The sequence below is a fragment of the Ictidomys tridecemlineatus genome, chromosome 9 (genome assembly GCF_052094955.1).
Source record: "Ictidomys tridecemlineatus isolate mIctTri1 chromosome 9, mIctTri1.hap1, whole genome shotgun sequence".
In the NCBI taxonomy this organism is placed as follows: domain Eukaryota; kingdom Metazoa; phylum Chordata; class Mammalia; order Rodentia; family Sciuridae; genus Ictidomys; species Ictidomys tridecemlineatus.
The window spans coordinates 125,413,992-125,433,553 of NC_135485.1; the positions used below are offsets into that span (position 1 = coordinate 125,413,992).

Consider the following 19,562-nt stretch of genomic DNA (forward strand, 5'->3'; position numbering starts at 1 on the left):
TTAATAAGAACTATGCCCTCCCTCCCAGTATCTATGTGGACAACTTTTATAGACAGCTCTCCTGGCTTTGACTCCTAAAATAAACTATGAGGAATTCTTTTGGCTGGGTAAATGCAGAAGAGCCTGGCTGCATGCATCTTGGCAAACCTTTGAGAGAATGCAAAATGTCCTTGCCTGGAAGGCTAAAGCTTGGTGACAAACTATAAAGAGAAAATGAGAGAAGAGGTGAATTTGGCCCCTCCTGAACACGTTTGTCCTGAGAGTGATGTAGCCACGGGGTACCCCTACCAAAAAGACCCCTGCCATAATAGTAACACATAAATTTCTCTCCTAGTCAACAAGATCATTACAAAGAATGTCAGCAGGGTTTCTGCAGCGAGCTCATTGTGGTTTAAAGCCTCCTCTTTCTTGTAAAAGCCAGGTTTACTATGAGATGGTGTCATAGACTCTGCCTCAAGAAAACTTGCTGAGCAAAGATTACTATTTTGGTTTTTCTTGGTAACAACTTGTGAAACCTCTGTCTAGCCTAAGAATATGGGACATAAGAGTAACTGTTATGTACTGTACCCACTGTCATGTAGCTACCCCACTGAGTAGAAATCTAAAAGAATTTCAAGATTTGGGGTTCAGAGACTTTTAGGCATTAGTCGGTCTGAATAGCTGTAGCTTAAATAAACCTGCTTTCTGAAAATTCCTTGGGTGTCCAGCCTCATCTGTCTTATATCAATAGCACAGTGACACTGTTAGAAGTAGTTCATCTGCTTATCTCTGGGTATAAATTTGCACATGTATTAGTTTGTACACATAATAGACATATGTAGTTCTGGTGATTGAACATGTTAATGCAGATAGCTGCTGTATTTATTATATAAGTGAAATAATGGAAGCTTAGAGAAGTTAAGTCATTTGCTCAAAGTCAAGCAGCTGGTAAATTACAGAGCTAGGATTCAAACCTATGTCTGTCTGACTCCAAGGGCTGTGCTTATTTTGCATATGGAATCACCTTTTTCAACTCCGGTAGCCATGGCCAGTTGCTGCCTAAACCAATTTAAAGCCACATCCTGAACCTTTCTCTCGGGCTCTAGACCCAGGTATTAAATTGCCTGCCTGAAAGATCCATATTAAGTGACATTCCACACACCTCAAAGAACTCATTTTCTTCCTCCACACAGCACTTTCTTTCCTCTGCTACCTGTGTTCATATCTTCTCTCCTCCCTTGTCCAAGCCATAAACCTGGAATTCTCTTCAATCCCTTCAACTTCTGTATTCCTATATCCAATTGGTTATGATTTTCATAACGTTATTTTTTTCCAGCAGTGCTAGGAAACGCACCCAGAACCTCACTTGTCCAGGGCCTCATTCTTGGTAGCCAAGCATTCGACCACTTAGCTTCCTCCCCAGCCCAGCCACATTTCTTATTCTCTCTTATTTTGTGTGCTTCTTGCTAAAGCTTCCATCATGTAAACTTAAATGGTGAAGAGCAGAAGTCTCAGTGACCCCTTGCCATGTATGTTTTCCCATCTCATCTTCTGCTACACACTGCATTTAAAACACTCCCTTCTTATGCCCTTATCTTTTGATAGCCCAGTACTGATTATAGGAGAGAGTGAACTTTCTAACATAATATGTAGGATCTGCTTGTTATGGCTTGTGCCTCTGTCCGACTTCATTACATGGCTCTTATTCACATAGTCCCAGTGTTCTAGCAAACTTCTAAATATTAATATGTGTAATAATCTCTCGCCCTGGAATACTCTTCCACCCATGTCTTCATATGAACTCCTGATTTATTTTTCAAGATCGTTGTAAGTATATGCAGTTAGACATTCTCTCTGATCCATCAAGCAGAGCTGATCTCTCCATTCTTCTTGGTCATTATAATGCACAGTTCTCTGCAGTGTAATGGTCTCATACGTGTCTGTCATGAGCAGTATATTTTACATGAATTTTGGGGAGCACATACCCTTTATTTTTGTATTCCTATCAATCACCATACACTGTCTTGATGTATTATATACAGTGTCTCACTTTAACTATGTGCACTTATTACCTGCCGTTTTTCTTATTTCACTTCTTGTTTGTGTATGTTTACGTTCTGTTTTGGTGAAATACATTGTAAACTCTATGAAGACAACAATCTGTCTTGTTTGCTACTGTTTCCTACTATTTTCAAATGTATAGAATCATGATTAATGTATGGGAAGCACTCAACAAATATCTATGGAGTGGGTGAATTGAATGGACAGATTATAGTTGTAGAAGTTTATCATGGCATTCAACAAGATATATCTTTAAAGTTCTTTCAGCATAGTTTTGATGTATGCAGCATAATTTCTACCATTTCCTAGTATCTGACAGAACTATAGTCATTCATAATTTCTAGGGCAACAATAGCTCTAGAAAACTTAGTGAGCAAGAATGGGCCCAGGATGAGATTAAAAAGAGAAAGTGACAAAGAATATAATGAATTTCTATGTTGAGATAGAATTGGAGATGAAAAGAATGGTAAGTACTTTTAGAGGAACAAATCCAATATGAACTAGGTTATTGACTTTTATTTGGTTATAAAATTTGTTTGTGATCACTGATTTTTTTTTAAAATTCCATCACCGGAATGGTACTTTGTATAAAATTGGATGACTGCTTTGTTGATATGGTTAAAGTTGTTTGTCTACTGTCAAATTGCTAGTGGGACACTCCTGTGATTCAATCAATGGTGTTTCCAGGACTGTGCCTACGTGAAGGGATGCTATTGGGGGAATTCTTAAGAGGCTTTCTGCTCTAGAGGCTGCACAGAAAATCACTGGATAATTGTTAGCACGATGGCAATCTTTCCACTGGGAGGCTTCCGTCATCTCGTTACATGGCTGCTACTACAAACATTTTTGCTTTGGACAGTGTCTGCTATAACGTCACTTTAAGGTCACTCTAGGGACTATATGATTCCCAATATTTCTTGTGAGATGCTCTCAGTTTGGGTTCATTTGGAAATAATGAAGCAGTATTGAATTACCTTACCAATCATACACAAGAAGAGTATGGAGAGAGCTCTATTTAACACTCAGCATAACTCAAATTGTCCTTTTCTTTTCAAAATCTCTGCTTTGTTTGCATGTGTTTGAGTGTGTTAATGATGTTTAAAAAAATCATAAAAACACAAAACAAAATAATTTCCTCAAAATGATACCTCTAAGAGTTCACTATTTTACTCTGAATATTTATAATTAAAAATTTTGAATTTTAATCCCATGTTTTACATCCAGTTGCTGTTGGCCTAAGATACTGAAATTCTAGCATTTTTGAATGGCTAATGGTTGCAGTAAGAAATAATTTTTGAAATTGGCTTGGAATAACATTTGTTAAATAAATAAAATTGGAACAACCTTGGAAAATCTGAGCTTTATGGTTACTATACCAATATCCTATACATAGGTCATCAATGTCTTTAATATTTTGGAGGTTACAGAATCTTTTGAAATTTTGATGAAGTATGGATTGCATCTCATTATTCACCCCCCCCAAAATAACCCTATATGTAATAACAAAATCCTTAAATCTATTCAGGAACTCTGTGGAATAGGTAGCATTATATAGTTTTACTACATAAATATATTGGCTTCTAGCTACCTAGAAAATTATATTCATTTATTCAGTAATGTATATTTGATGATAAAAAGTTTGATGGAAATTTTATTGAAAATTTGATGATAACAAATATTGGGCTTAAGCCCATAGTTCAGTGAGAGATGCAGATAACACAAAGAAGGCTTAGGTTCTGTGGGGCACTTAACAAAGCCATGTAACCCAAAGGGCTGTGTCTACTGCTGTCACTTCACTAACTCCTGTGAGGTCTGATGCAGACACTAAATCCAAGTTATCCCTGTCTCCAGAGATGCTGCCCTTAGAAAATGGATATTGCAGCCACAATTCATTTGCCACACAAATATGTTTCCCAATGTTTTCCTTGTGAAAGCTTTATTACTTTTGATTCAAGGTCCAGGGTTGGTGCAGATAATGAATGACATTTTGTCCCATGTTTGTATCATGGGACAGATTTTAAATTTTAAAGAAATAAAATTGAGCAACAGTAAAGGGATGGATCATGAGCATCTGCCTTTGGCTTCATAATTGTAAGAGATGGGTTCTGCTTCCCATTAGGATTCATATGGTGGGAGATGCCCCAAAATACAACTAATTTATCATCATCATTATTATTATAAAAGAACAAAACTCTATGAACAAAAGGTAGATTAAACATAAACATTGGAGAATGTTACTTAAATGTTGAAAAACACTAGCAAATGTTCAGAATCTACAATCTGATGGAAGAAGAGGCAGATAGTGAAATTTTGCTAAATAATGTTTGTAGTTAGACAAACAAGAAATATTATTTTGTCAATAATTATGTAGTAAGAAGTGTAGGTTTGAATATAGTATTTAAAATTTTCAGAGAAGAATCAGAAAATCTAGCAAAGGTGAAGAAAAATAAAATGATAACTACAACCTTCAATGAATAATAGTAAAAAGAAAATAGCATGGTAGAATCAAATGTATAAAGAAATGAACTAAAAAAAGATACAAAAAAATCACAAAATAGGCAAAAAACACAAAGTTCAATTAAATTAACAGGCATATAGGATATAGATGAAAATGTAGGTTCTTGAGTATTTCTATTCTGGTTTTGAAACTAATATTGCAACCAACTAGGTATGAGGCCTTGAAAAGTTATTTAAAGATTTTCCACTTCAATCTTTTCTTTTATAAGATGGTATGCAAAGCACATCAAAGGAAAGCTACTTAAGGAAAGTTTAGAAATTTCAGTACATTCTAGAACAATGAAATAATGAAAAATAAATGAATTAAATCTGTAATTCAAGAGGTCAAGAATAGGAAACTAAAAAAGGAAGGAATTAATAGAGAAATTAATGATCTATAAAATGTAAAAAAATGAATTTTAAATAAAATGGAACTGGCTGTTTAGAAAAGAAAGAAACTTGAAATGAATTTTTAAAGCTTAATTTTTTAAAAAAACTTATAGTAGAATGTATAAAATGCATATATGGAAGAGTGATGTAGTCACAGGTAACCTAACTAAAAAATTAACATATATGTAGCAAAAGTTATAATTTCTTTAATATTCAAAGTTTTAAGAAATCAGAGAAAACCTGTAAGAGCTCAGCCAAAACTAAGACAAGGACATGAATGAATAGTTTTCAAAGAAAAGAAATAGAATTGAGCACCCAGAGTTGACAGCTCAGGAAATAATTATCCACTGTAGAATAATTCCTTAATAAAAGTTTTTTATATACCTTTATTTTATTTATTCATTTTATGTGGTGCTGAGAATCAAACCCAGTGCCCCACACGTGCCAAGCAAATGCTCTACCACTGAGCCACAGATATAGCCCCTTAATAAAACTTTTATTTATCTTTCTAGTTGAATGTGCCACATATTATAGAAATATGGACAGCAACATAGGAAGCATCTATGGAAGTAGATGTCATTGCAACCTCTGTTCTGTAGGAAGTAGGACTGTCTGAGGGCAAGGACTCAGGGTGGAGCTCTGATCTTCAGGGAGCTCATCTCAGTCCAGAGTGCATCTGTTCAACCAGCACAGGAATCACCAGTCAACACAGCCATAGTCTAAGAAATTGGGTGAAATAGATTAGACAAAAAGGGTAGATCAAATTAAGTATAAATAGCCACACTGTTTGTATTATTGTGTTATAGGCTTTGTATCATGGGCCAAATTTGAAAGAAGTTATTAACATGTATCGGGGATTAATCCACCGTGTAAGGTGTCGACTTGGTCTCCGGAGGACAAGACAAATCATAAACTTTCCAGAGCTAGAGGAATGGATGGACAGAAAAAAGTGTAAGTGACACAGTCATTTCTTGTTGGATTTTAGGTTTGGGATTGTTTAACCATTGAAATTTTATATATAATTACCCATAGTAACCAAAGGTAAGCCGTATTTTATATTCCTGTAAGCTATTTGCATTTGAAGGTAGTATATTTATATAACTGGATTAATTCATTATGATCCTCTGTTGATAAGGAACAGAAAGCTCATTCTGGCTAAGCAAAATAAATAAATAAATAAATAAATAAATAAATAAATAAATAAATAAATAAATTCCAAGGTATTGAAAGGGAGATTATCAGAAAGAGAACTAAAGAATTAGATCAGATGGAATATGAATCAGAGGTACTATAGAGAGATGGAAGGAACAGGAAAGAAAAATTTTTACTTGTCCCTGGGAGATATATCAGCTTACATCATTTAAAGAATTCCTTTTTTTTGGCGGGGGCGGGGGCAGGTACCAAGGATTGAACTCAGGGGCACTGGACCACTGGACCACATCCCCAACCCTATTTTGTATTTTATTTAGAGACAGAGTCTCACTGAGCTGCTCAGTGCCTTGCTGTTGCTGAGGCTGTTTTTGAACTCACGATCCTCCTGCCTCAACCTTCCAAACCTCTAGGATTACAGGCATGTGCCATAGCACCCAGCTCATTTAAAGAATTTTTTTTGTTGTTGTTCCAAGGCTTTAAATTCAAATCCAGGGAGACCTCAAATGATTGGTTTGGCCTGAGTCATATTTCTGACTCTTTGCAGTGGGAGGGTCAACCTTGCTTGAGAGTTGCCCAGAGGCTCTGTCCACTGAAGGAGGGATTGCTGTGTAAATGAAAATTAAATTTTTTTAAGAGAGAAGGGGAGAGAGAGAGAGAGAGAGAGAGAGAGAGAGAGAGAGAGAGAGAGAGAGAGAGAGAGAGAGAGAGAGAGAGAGAGAGAGAGAGAGAGAGAGAGAGAGAGAGAGAGAGAGAGAGAATTTTTTAATATTTATTTTTTAGTTTTCGGCAGACACAACATCTTTGTTTGTATGTGGTGCTGAGGATCAAACCTGGGCCCTATGCATGCCAGGTGAGCGTGCTACCGCTTGAGCCACATCCCTAGCCCGAAAATTACATACTGATAGCAGAGTCAGTGGATCCTGAGTGGACAAAACCACACATTGCTTGTTAGTGTTGGCATTCTATCCCTGGCTCTGCAATGTGTAGCTCAGCTTTCAGAGATCCTGATTTCTATTTATAATAAATGAATCAAGTATTGCTGAGGACTAGGATTGATTATTAGCCCTGAATAGATTATTAGTTTCTCAAATCACAAAAAATTAATGATGCAAATAAATTATATTTAATTTGTATCATTTTATGGATTTATAAGACAAAAAGTATTATATGTTTGGCCATCTCAGCTAGTTATAAAATGTTTATTTCACATTAAGTACTGTGAATTTCATGAAGACAGGGACTACAAATTTTTCAGTAAATGCCACTATTTAACGAATGCCTGGTTTATCAGAAGGGCTCAAGAAACTTGGTAAAGGATCGTTTTCATTAAGTTTATTAGTTATGATAAAATTATTTGCCAAAAGATATTTATAAATTGTCAGAACTCTTTGGATGAGAACAATTCCTTTCCAGTGGCTAGAGGTTGAGGAAGGAAAAAGTTAGAGACAGGTGTTCCAGCCACAAGCACTCAGAGTTGAAGACCTTCACTCCCAAACTCTCCACCCACTAGTACAAAACTCAGCAAGAGATTCTTATCTTCTATATATAGTAGTTTTATATTCTATCATCTAATATGAATATGGTGATTTTATAATATTTATCAAAATACATACTAGGACTTGACAGTCTTACACAGACCTCTCTTTACCCCTCCCCTTTAGTTTTCCTGCTGACCTCCAAATCATATACCATTCCCATAAATGGTCCTGCTATTTTATGCCATTTTAACTTGGTGCCCAAACCTCTGTCACTAAGTCATTTTTAACCTTATAGAACCTTGCTTATTTTTCTCCGTTTTACCTTCTTTCTGTGGCTTCTCCTCCTTGATTTGTAAGTGGAGATTTCAATATTTTTTTTTTCATCTTAAAATAACCTCTTAGTTTGGAGGGGGATAAACAAAAAAACTAATGCAGGGTCTGTTTTCTATCCTGGACCCTGATCAGACTTCTAGTGGAGAACTCTTTGAGTAAAAAGTCCTTAAAAAATAAGAGGTGGTCCAAGTGGACAGATGGAGGAGGAAGCGTGTTCTAGGCAGAGGAAGAGCAAGCACAAAAACTTTCAGTTGCAGGCTTGCTGGTTTGGGAGGAAGTCAGGAGACTGCTTTTATATGGAACTGAGTTTGTGAGTGTGAACAGATCTATATGGGATTGGAGAAGTAGTGGGGAGCTCAGGTCATATCACACTTCATAGGCCTTTGTTGTTTACCCTAAGAGAGCTGGGAATCCGTTGGAAGATTTTGGACAAAGAACTATGGTGCAGCTTATGTTGAACACACCACTCTTGTACTTGTGTTGAGAATAGGCTCACAAGACACAACGAATAAAGGAGCTCAGTTAAAACAGATGGTTCTCTGCCCAACACAGGATCTGAACAGTAAAATAGGGTTAGTTATCTAGCTGAATAATTTAAAGAATTACCAACAGATGTATCCATTTACACGGAAAGTTGAAGTAACTGTAGCATCCACAGAATTTACGAGTTCTTTTTGTCTTCCTGTTCCTAGGAATATTTCTCTGAACTTTCTCTGTGTATTGACTGGTAATTGGGTGATGATATTTGACAAATCTCCCTGTACATTTTTAAGCATCTTTTAGTCCTTTGAAAGTTTCATTAACTTCCATGATTTAAGTTTTATATTAAACCATGGTTCTACTAGTCTGGCATATTATTTCTGCTAGTGTTTTGCTGAAGGTTTGCTTGTAAGGCATCCTTTGCAAGCTAGGGACACTGTGATGTCTTTATTTAGTCACAAAGCCATAATGTTAATATGTGTATCACTCTGATCTTATGAGAAACAGCTAAAACTGATCAGTTCAAGGAAAATATAACCTAAAGATACATATACTTTTTAAAGGAGAAATATGTTTACTTAAACAAAAAATAAAAAATGGAAAGTAACATTCTTTGTGTCTTGCATGTAGTTTGGGTTTCTCCAGATTCAAATCCCTGAAGATTTCAAGTGCAAATATATTGGGAGTTGATCCTAGAAGATGTGTTAGTGGAATGGAGAAGTGAGACAGGAAAGGGACAGAACTCAAAACAGAATGCATCATCAAGGGAACTCAATAAAACAGTAGAGCCAGCTTGCTTCAAGTTTTTGACCACAGTTTCTTCCCCGTTCCCTAGTCAGGAATTGAGGGCCAGTCTAGTGGGGAGTCTTAACTCCCTGGTATGTCTTACTTCCTGCACAGGTGGGTAGAATAAAGTCCTGGGCAATGAAATGCAGATGCTGGCACTTCCAAGTTAAGTCAAAATGCACAGGAAAGTAATAGAGAAGGAGATATTCATGTGGCACCAAAAGCAACTGCTTTACTTTATTTGCCAAGAGAGAGAAATGCATAGATGTAAAAAGTATAAATTTGTTTATTTTGCTGCTGGGTTTTAAGATTTTTCCAAATCTACTACTCATATCTACTACTCATATTTTCCCAAATCTAGCTACTCATATCAGGGAATTACTAAATATTTCTAAATACTAACTATTTCTTGAATTTGTTGATATCTCATCACTATCTCCTTCAATGAATGAACCAGTGAATGAATGAATGACTATACAATTGAAATCCATATGGTTGAGTGCCAGGATGATATAGTTCTGTTAGAAATTACTCTGGTGTCTATTCTCATTGGGAGCCCTTACTTCAAAGCTAGATCTGCTTCAGGCAGTCCCTGTCTTACTGTCAGTACTGACAACATTCTGCTTCATGGGGTTAATCAAACATATCTTAGAGTGGAGACTCAATATCACCTTTTAAAAATATTTTTTATTGGTACTTATAATTATACATAACTGTAGGATTCATTATGCCCTAGTTGTACATGCACATCACATAATTTGATCAAACTCATTCCCCAGTACCTTCCCTTTTCCTCCCCTCCTCCTTCCCTCATCCACTTGCTGTACTGATCTCCCTTCTATTATTATTTAAATTAGTACATTATAATTATATGTAAATTATATAATATATAGGATTCATTCATAGCATACTTTGGTTTATTTTTTTCCCCAGTATTTCCTTATGCCTTCCCCTCCCTCTTCCCTCTTAATCCCTTTTATGTACTCTTATTATTCTCCATTCTATTTGAATAAAATTTACTTTTTTAAAAAAAATCCTGTCCCTACCCCCGTCTCTCTGTCTCTGCCTTCCACATAGAGAGAAAACATTTGACAGTTGACTTTCTGAGTCTGGTTCATTTCACTTAGCATGGTGTTCTCCAGTTTCATTCAGCAAATGCCATAATTTCATTCTTCTTTATGGTTGAATAGAATTCCGTTGTGTATATAGACGACCTTTTCTTTATTCAGCCATCTTTTGATGGGTACCTAGGCTGATTCCATAAATTGGGCTATTGTCAAAATCATATTTTGAAAGGAAAAAATGTTTATGGAGAACTTTACTTACAAAATGTATGCATCAGTTCTCTTGGTCATTATCTAACTCCTGTCTAATGTCAAGTACAGGAGATCGGTGACAGGTGGCCCAACTGAGTGGTTTTTGCTGGTAGCCTGGAACTGGGGGTGCAGATGGGCAAAGTACCATAAAGTAGGAAGTAGGAACTTAGGAAGTCAGTGAGAAAAAGTAGACATTGCTCCCAATTAGGGGCTAAATCAGAAATAGAATAAGCAGTACAAACTGGAATCAGCGATTTATGCAGTTAGGATGTGAGTGGGGAGACAGAGAGAGATGAACAATTAAAGGACTTAATGAATAATGAATACTGAAATGGATCAACAGGTGTCAGGCTTCCAAGAAATTTTGACATTGCTGGCATGGATATGGAAAAAAGGAACTCTAGTTCACTGTTTATGGGAATGTAAATTAGTACAGCAATTATGGAGAACAGTATGGAGCTTGCTCACAAAACTAAAATTAGATCTACAATGTGATCCAGCTATTCCACTTCAGTGTGTAAATCCAAAGGGAATAAAATCAGCATATAAAAGAGATACTTACACACCTATGTTTATAGGGACACTATTCATAAGAGCTAAGATGTAAAATCAGCCTAGATGCCCATCAACCCCAGAATGAGCAAAGAATATGCAATATATATATATGTGTGTGTGTGTGTGTGTGTGTGTGTGTGTTTATGTGTATACACATGCACACATTGTGTGTATATGTATATATGTTTATGGATATGATATGCACACATACATAATGTGTATATATACATGTAGTGTTATTCAGCCATAAAGAAGTATGAAATCCTGTCATTTACAGAAAAATGGGTGGAACTGAAGGATATTACGTTAAATGAAATGACAGATACTGAAGGTCAAGTACTACATGGCCTCTTCCTATGTGGAATTTGAAAAACATCAACCTGAATATAGAATAATGATTACTGGAAGTTGGGGAAGGGAGTTGGGGGTGGATAAACAGAGGTGGGATTTGATTAGCATGTGCTTGTATTGGAATATCACACTGAATCCCAGTAACATGTACAATGAATACATCTTCTTTGAAAATAAAACTTTTATATAGCTATGTTTTATGATGCAGTTCAAGCATTGATAGAGGTAGGGTCATGAAACCAGAATCTAGGAACCCCTGTTTTATTTGGGGAGTCCAGTTTGAGTTTCACGACCATGCAGTGCCAGCTGGGGGTGCACTGCCTTTGTCCCTTTGCCATCCGGCTCTTTTTTTTTTTATTAGTTGCTCAAGACAATACAATGATCTTGACATATCATACATTTGATTCAAATGGGGTATGAATTCTCATTTTTCCACGTGTACAGGTTGCAGGATCACATTGGTTATACAGCCACGTTTATACATACAGCAATACTAGTGCCTGTTGTGTTCTGCTTCCCTACCTATCCCTCCCTCCTTCTCATCACCTCTCTCTACCCAATCTACTCTAACACATTTCTCTCTCTTTTTCTTCCCCCTCACACCATCATATATGTATTTTGTATAACGATGAGGGTCTCCTTTCATCTTCCGTGCAATTCCCCTTCTCCCTCCCATTCCCTCCCACCTCTCTTCCCTGTTTAGTGGTAATCTTCTTCTCATGCTCTTCCTCCCTACTCTGTTTTGAGTCACCCTCCCTTATAGCAGAGAAGACATTCAGCATTTGTTTTTTAGGGATTTGGCTAACTTCACTTAGCATAATCTGCTCTAATGCCATCCATTTCCCTGCAAATGCCATGATCTTGTTATTTTTTAGTGCTGAGTAATATTCCATTGTGTATAAATGCCATGTTTTTTATCCATTCATCTGGTGGGTGTCCCCTTTCTCCCTCAAGGTTCCATGTGTGTCCCTCCCGAAGCTGCACACTCAGTCCAAGAGGAATGCCTTCCCCGATAGAGGAGGACCGTTCTTTGGTCAAGGGTCTACGAGTAGTGCGCTCCCCTGCTAGAACCTCCAAACACGCTCTCAAGGCCATCAGGCTTCTTAAATCCTGGAAGCACGTCAGCAGACAGGAAAATAAAGCTGGGGCTGAAGTCATTTCAAATCCGGATGAACCTCTGAGGTGGCTTGCACTTGGTATCACTTATAAAGAACTCATTTTCTTTTACCTTTTTGGACTTTCAGACTATGAAACAAAGTTTTCCAAGAGAGAAGATTGGCAGGGATTGGAAAGAAGTGATCTCCTGAAGTACTTTAGAGACTGTGGCCATTACCCAACCCAGAAGCAGGTTGATGAGTATTGGGACTTGTTCAACAAAGGTAAGGGGTACCTGATGTCTTTTCTGCTCTCCCCTTCTTACCTTTTCACTTTCTTCTTTCCTTCTCCCTACTTTTCTCCCTTGTTTCTCCCTTCGTTAATCCCTCCATACCTTTCTTCTCTTACTTACATTAAATTTGTTTTAAAATCATTTTCCTCAAATCTCTTTGTACCTGAGTTTAGTACATACAAAGGAAGGCAGGGTAGAAAATGTTAATAAGTTTATTCTTAACTTTTATATCTTTGTAAATGTCTATTTTGATATAACAAATTCCTCATAGCTGAATATATTTTGAATGATAAAATTTTAAATACTGATACTAATAATTGTTCTCCTGGATAGTTACATTTGGTTCTGGTAAACACAGTCAAGTTTAAATATACCAATATCATAAACTATTTCAATACAATAGAATTTTACCATTAGAAAATGATTTCTTTTCTGAACAGTAAATAAATTAAAGAATAATATCATCTGACAATATTTAGCAATGTATATGGAGCAGCATTTCACTCTTCTCTGGATCCCTAGTAGATGGGTGGGAATTGTCACTGGGGTATAGGAAATACCAGTGAATTTTCCTTAAGATTCTTTTCAGTTTTTCTTTCATTCACTTCTCAGATTTGTTGATATGTAATTGACAAGTAAAAATATTCAAGTTGCTTGATATAATCATTTACCACAATTACCACAATCAAGTTAATGAAGCCACCTATCTATAGTTGCTGTGTGTGTGTGTGTGTGTGTGTGTGTGTGTGTGTGTGTGTGTAGGTGAGGGGGTGAGGCCACTTACGATCTTCTCTGAGCAGATTTTAAGTAAACAATACAATGTTATCAACTATTTTTCTTTCTCCTTTCTCTTATTTGTATTATAGATCACTCTGCTGTATATTATATGTCATTAGTATCCACTCCATAAAAGAAAGTTTGTATGTTTTCGCCAACATCACCTCATTTCACTCAAAACTCTTCCCCTAGCAACCACCATTCTACTTTCTGCTTTCACGAGTTCAACTTTTTTTAGAGTCCACCAATAAGGGAGTTCATACATTTTTTGCCTTTCTCTGTCTGGCTTATTTTATTTAGCACAGTGTCTGGTTGGTACATTGTCACAAGGACATGATTTCCTTCTTTTACAAGACCGAATAATATTCCATGTGTACATGTAGATTTTCTTCATCCATTTGTTCCTTAATAGACATTTACTTTGGTTGCATTCCTTGATTATTGTAAGTAATGTTGCAGTGAACACATGTGTACAGATATCTCTTAGACATACTAATTTTATTTTCTTCAGATATTTACCCAGGAATGGGTTTTTGGGTCTTGTGGTTTTTAATTAAGAATTTCCATATTGTTGTCCATAATGGCTGTACCAATGCACAATCCTAACAACAGTGTTTCTGTGTTCCCTTGTCTCCTAATCTTCACCAACATTTCTTTCTTGTCTTTTTGATAATAGTCATAACGTATGTGAGTTGCTACCTTATTGTGGTTTTGATTTGTATTTTTCTGATGGCCATTTGGGGGAAAAAAACTCTATTCAGGTTCTTTACCTATTTTTAGTTGAATTATTTGTGGTTACCTTGATATTAAGTTATGTGAGTTTGTATACTTTGAGTATTAAAGCTTTATCACACATAATGGCATGCAAATATTTTCTCCTATTCTGTAGGTTGCCTTTTCATTTTGTTGGTTGTTTCTTTTGCTCTGAGAAGGTTTTTAGTTTGATTCAGTTCCACATTTTTGTTTATTTGGTGAATTTTGTTTCTTTTTGTTTGCTTTTGGGATCACATCTCAAAAATCTTAGCTAAGAACAGTGTGAAGGAGTTTCCACCATGTGCTTTCTTCGAGGAATTTTATGGTTTTCAATCATAGATTTGAGTATAATTCCTTTTGAGTTTGATTTTATATGTATGAGATAAGGGTCCAATATCCTATCCTATCGCACAAGGAAATCTGTTTTTCTCTAAGCCATTTATTGAAGATGCTCTCCTTTCCCCATTGTAGGGCACCATTGTCAAAGATTAGTTGTTTGTCTATGTGTGGGCTTATTTCTGGGCCCTCTATTTTGTTCTATTTGCCTCTTCATTTTCCTGCCTGTGCCATAGTGTTTTTTTTTTTTTTTTTGTAATATTTGAAATCAGGAAGTATGATGCCTCCAATTATTCTTTTTCAAAATTGATTTGACTATTTGGGTTTTTTTTGGTTTGTTTTTATACAATTTTTAGGTTTGCTTTTTCTAAAATGCTTTTGGAATCTTGGTAGGGATTGCATCAAATCCATAGGTCATTTTGGGTAGCACAGTTACTGTAATGTTCTTCCAATCTATGAAGATAGGCTACCTTTCCATTTATTTGTAACTTTCATTTGTTTCATCAGTGTCTCTCGTTTTTAATATGGAGATCTCTCATCATCTTCTTTAAATTTATTCCTAAGGATTTTATTTATTTTGATGTCATTGTCAAAGAATTTTAAAGTTTTCTTTTCAAATGATTTGTTAGTGTAGGAAAATGCAAATTACTTTTGTATATTAGTTTTTTTTTCTTTACTAATGCTGTGGCTTTCTGATGTGTTTAGAGATAATATGTCCACAATTTCATCAAGAATCAAAGGTAAACAAACTAAAACATTTCAGGACCAATTTTTGATATAGGGAAAGACTCACTCCTAAAAGTGTGAGTAAATATTGAAGCTTCATTGTATTTTGGAGCTCCTCCCCTTCATTCTTAGTGCAGATTTACCCAGTTCTTTACCCACAATATTGTTTTGCTGTTGTCCTAGTACAATGAACATTTTTCAAGACTTTGATAAATATTCATTCACTTCTTGACAGAGACATCCAAATCACTTTGCATTTCTGTGGTTATGACTAGGTTGTTTCAAATTATTTTTCCTAATGACCAAAATAGTGAATATAAAAAATGTGGGAAATACTGTAATATATAACATTTCTAAGAAATCGAATTTGGTAACAGTGGATTTTTATCTTTCCATTTTTTTTCCTGTGCAGATTACGTTAATTTTTATGAAAATTGATATTTTTACATATTGCTGGAGTATCTGATTTTTTGCTTTTTAATAAGTTTCCAATCCATAAATATATTTTATCACATTATTTATGACTAGTAATCTGTCATGATTATATCTGTCCTATCATACATTTGCTGTTTTACATTTATGTTGTTTTATTTTCCTTATAATAATAAAATTTTTAAAATTAAGCAAAGCAAAATATTAAGTGTTTCAGAACTTTACAAATTAGTGTTATCAATTTAATTATAAAGCTTTTTTCAAGTTAGTAGTTTCACAGGGATATTTTCCTCTTCCAATTACTTTGAGCTACATGATAATGGGTTAGATTTAGAACATAGCTCTAGAATTAACTTGTTTAGGTTTATTTCCTCACTTTACCTCTTAACAGCTATATGTCTGGACAAGTTGTTTATTGCACCTATGCTTGTTTTTCTCAATTATAAAAAAATGATAATACCTACATCATTGGACTATTGTGAGGCTTAAATGAAATTATTCATGTAAAATATGTGAGTCATGATAAGTGCTCAGTAAATGTTTGCTAATATTATTCATTAATAATTCCTGTACATCCATATTCTCATAATTGTTTTCAATTATTTTTATTTTGAAACTGTCTAAATATTGAATCCATTGGATGCTGACTCATTTTTATAGAGATTTTTGTATTGAATGTCATCCATTGGCTTCTACATGTATGTTTGGTTTTGATTATCATAATGAACTTCTTGCTAAAGCAGGTGATATTCTCATTTATGCTCATTTTGAAGATAAGAGAACTGAGATTTAGAGGATTTCTAAACTCATTGTTAAACTGAAATTTTAACCCTTCAATCAAAGGTCAATACTCTTTTCATTTTATCATGTAGAGACATTTTTAAAGATCAGTATTATGAAAACATAAATGGATGATTAAGACATCTCAGCAGCAGAGAGTGACATTTATTTTTCTCCTACTTGCTTAATGCTTCTCAGTATAGTAGGTTTTCTGCAAATGATTGAGTCTATTAAGACTCATATTAAAGTTAGAGTTTTCAAAATTGTTTTTATTCAAATACCTAAGACTAGGATGCTTTCTCTTTGAGAAAGGGTCCATTACAACATTGTAATTATATGTCCCATTCTATTGTTCTGTTCAGTAAAACTAGTTCTTTTGGTGCAGCGGAAGCTTTTTCTTCTTTCACTTAAAATGGAGGCACTCTTCTAAAGTAGTGGAAAGAAAATAATATTTATGGAAAAGGGAAGAAAACTATTGGATTTCTGTTTGCTACTTATATATATTCCATTTTAAAAGCATCTGATTTTATGCATTTTAGATTGTCAGTCATCTTCATTCATACTGACTTCTTTGATTGGAGATAATAGCTCCAGATGTGCAACCTACGCATTTTCTCATCCAGTAGAATATTTCACCTAATGCAGATGTAGTTAATTCAATTGATTAACTTCTTCAGTGTACAGCACCAAGTAGGTCACATTCCTAAAACTGTCTGTATGTCATCAGGTATTTTTAGCTTTTTGTTTTCATTCTTTCTTTTTTCTTTCTTTATTCTTATCACTATGGTAACAAAAGAATTTGTGACTGAGGACATGAATTTCATCTGAAAATCTTCCTTTGGGAGAATGAAGCATCTTCGAGCTGTGTGTAGTCTGATCTTAAGAGCTGCAGACCACACAAACATGAGAACTTTTTCCTGATATTCACTTAAATCCAAAATAAATGAAACCATTGACAATAGAAAATAGCACTACTGAAAGTAAGGGGGGAAAATGCATTGTGCTTGTAGATCATTGAATCACACATCTGCCTAGTCTGCAGAAATCTGAACTATCAAGATGCTCCCAACATGTAAATTAAACTTTTAGTTCACTTTCTACCATTAGAATGATCAGAAACTCAATGGGATGCTAAGTCCATTTTTCGTGTGGAGCTCCAGACAAAAACCAAAAAGAAAAATTTTAAATCCAAAATGTAGAAGGCATTCCTATGTTACTTAACCTGAAATACCCTTTGTCTCTGAAGAAATGATTGCCTGAGATGTGATGTGAATTATTGTGGAGTCCGTGACTACTGGTTGGTAAGTCAAAACCTTGCCCTGGACCTCTTTCTTCAGAGCATAGCCTTGTCCACCACAAGCTGGAAATGCTCTCTTTTCTGCTCCTTTATCACCATATATATGGTTTTATGTTTTTAAATGGGAAACACATAAATATTTTCCTTTTACATTTTTACATGAACAGGCACTCTAACAATAAAGTTTTAATTGTGTGGAGAAGGGATTCAAAAGGCTTTTTAAAAAAAGATAATAGAAGATTCTTTGGTATAGAAAAAGAGAAACTGGCAAATTCTGATTTCAAAAGAATGTGGAAGTATCAGACAACATGCTATAAAACCTTTATTTTATTATTATTTTTTCTTTTTCTATTTGTTCTCATTAGTTATACATGAAAGTAGAATGCATTTTGACACATTGTACACAAATGGAGCATAACTTCTCATTCTTCTGGCTGTACGTGGTGCCGAGTTATACCACTAGTATAATAATATGTGTATATAGGGTAATAATGTCTGTTTCATTCTTCTGTCTTTCCCATCCCCACGCCCCCTTCTCTCCCATCACTCCCCTCTGCACAATCCAGAGTTCCTTCCTCCTTCCCTACCTATCCTCACCCCTACTATGAGTCAGCATCTACTTATCAGAGAAAACATTCAGCCTTTTTTTTTGGGGGGGGGATTGGCTTATTTAACTCAGCATTATATTCTCTAGTTCCATCCATTTACCTGCAAAAATGCCATGATTTTATTCTTCTTTAGGCTGAGTAATATTCCAATACATATATGTGCCACATTTTCTATATCCATTCATCTGTTGAAGGACATCTAGGTTGGTTCCATAGTTTAGCTATTGTGAATTGAGCTGCTATAAACATTGATGTGATTGAGTCACTATAGTATTCTGATTTTAAGTCCTTTGGGTATAAAGGATAGCTGGGTGGGATAGCTGGGTCAAATGGTGGTTCCATTCCAAGTTTTCTGAGGAATCTCCATGCTGCTTTCCGTAATGACTGCACCAATTTGTAGTTCCACCAGCAAGTTATGAGTGTACCTTTTCCCCACGTCCTTGCCAACACTTATTGCTTGTCTTCTGACTGGAGTGAGATGAAATTTTAGAGTAGCTTGATTTGCAATTCTGTAATTTCTAGAGATGATGAACATTTTAACACTTAAGAGTGAAATTTAACACATTCTTATTATAAAACATTTTGAAAATACACATTGAAACAGAAGATAAAACAAATAATACTGGCAATTTTATGTTCCAAATGGTTTGAGACTACTGACCATGGTTCAACTAGAATAGACAAACAAGTCTTTAAAAAAATCCTCCATGCCACCATTAACATTTGGAAAATGTTCTTGGCAATTTATCTTCTTTATTAATATAATCAAAATATAATCCCATTGTATAAAGGTTGTAAGCACAAATCTCAGTCAAAGACTTGCTGTTTTTTTATAGGTACTTACTTTTTGTTCTTTTCATGTCCATATTCCAGAAATTTCGTTTCAGGCATGCTCAGGTAGTAATGAGGGTGGAAGGAGGTCAATCCCAACTGTTAAACACAACTTTGGCCACCGATCTGCTTTGTGTCTTTATAGATTTGTGTATCTGGGAATCTCTTGTAAATAGAATTATGGAATTGTAGTTTAGGACTGGTTTCTGTCACTTAACAATGTTTTTGAGGTTCATCCGTGTTGTAGTAGGTTATTAC

The 19,562-nt window shown here is 35.3% G+C and overlaps 1 protein-coding gene across 1 annotated transcript in view; it reads left to right on the forward strand.

The window, feature by feature from the left end:
- Iqcm (IQ motif containing M) overlaps window positions 1–19,562 on the forward strand; it is a 305,901-nt gene that overhangs the window by 142,682 nt on the left and 143,657 nt on the right. Inside the window, 3 exon segments of the mRNA XM_078020750.1 lie at window positions 5,733–5,877; window positions 12,622–12,745; window positions 13,780–13,796. Coding sequence (XP_077876876.1) covers window positions 5,733–5,877; window positions 12,622–12,745; window positions 13,780–13,796 — 286 coding nt within the window.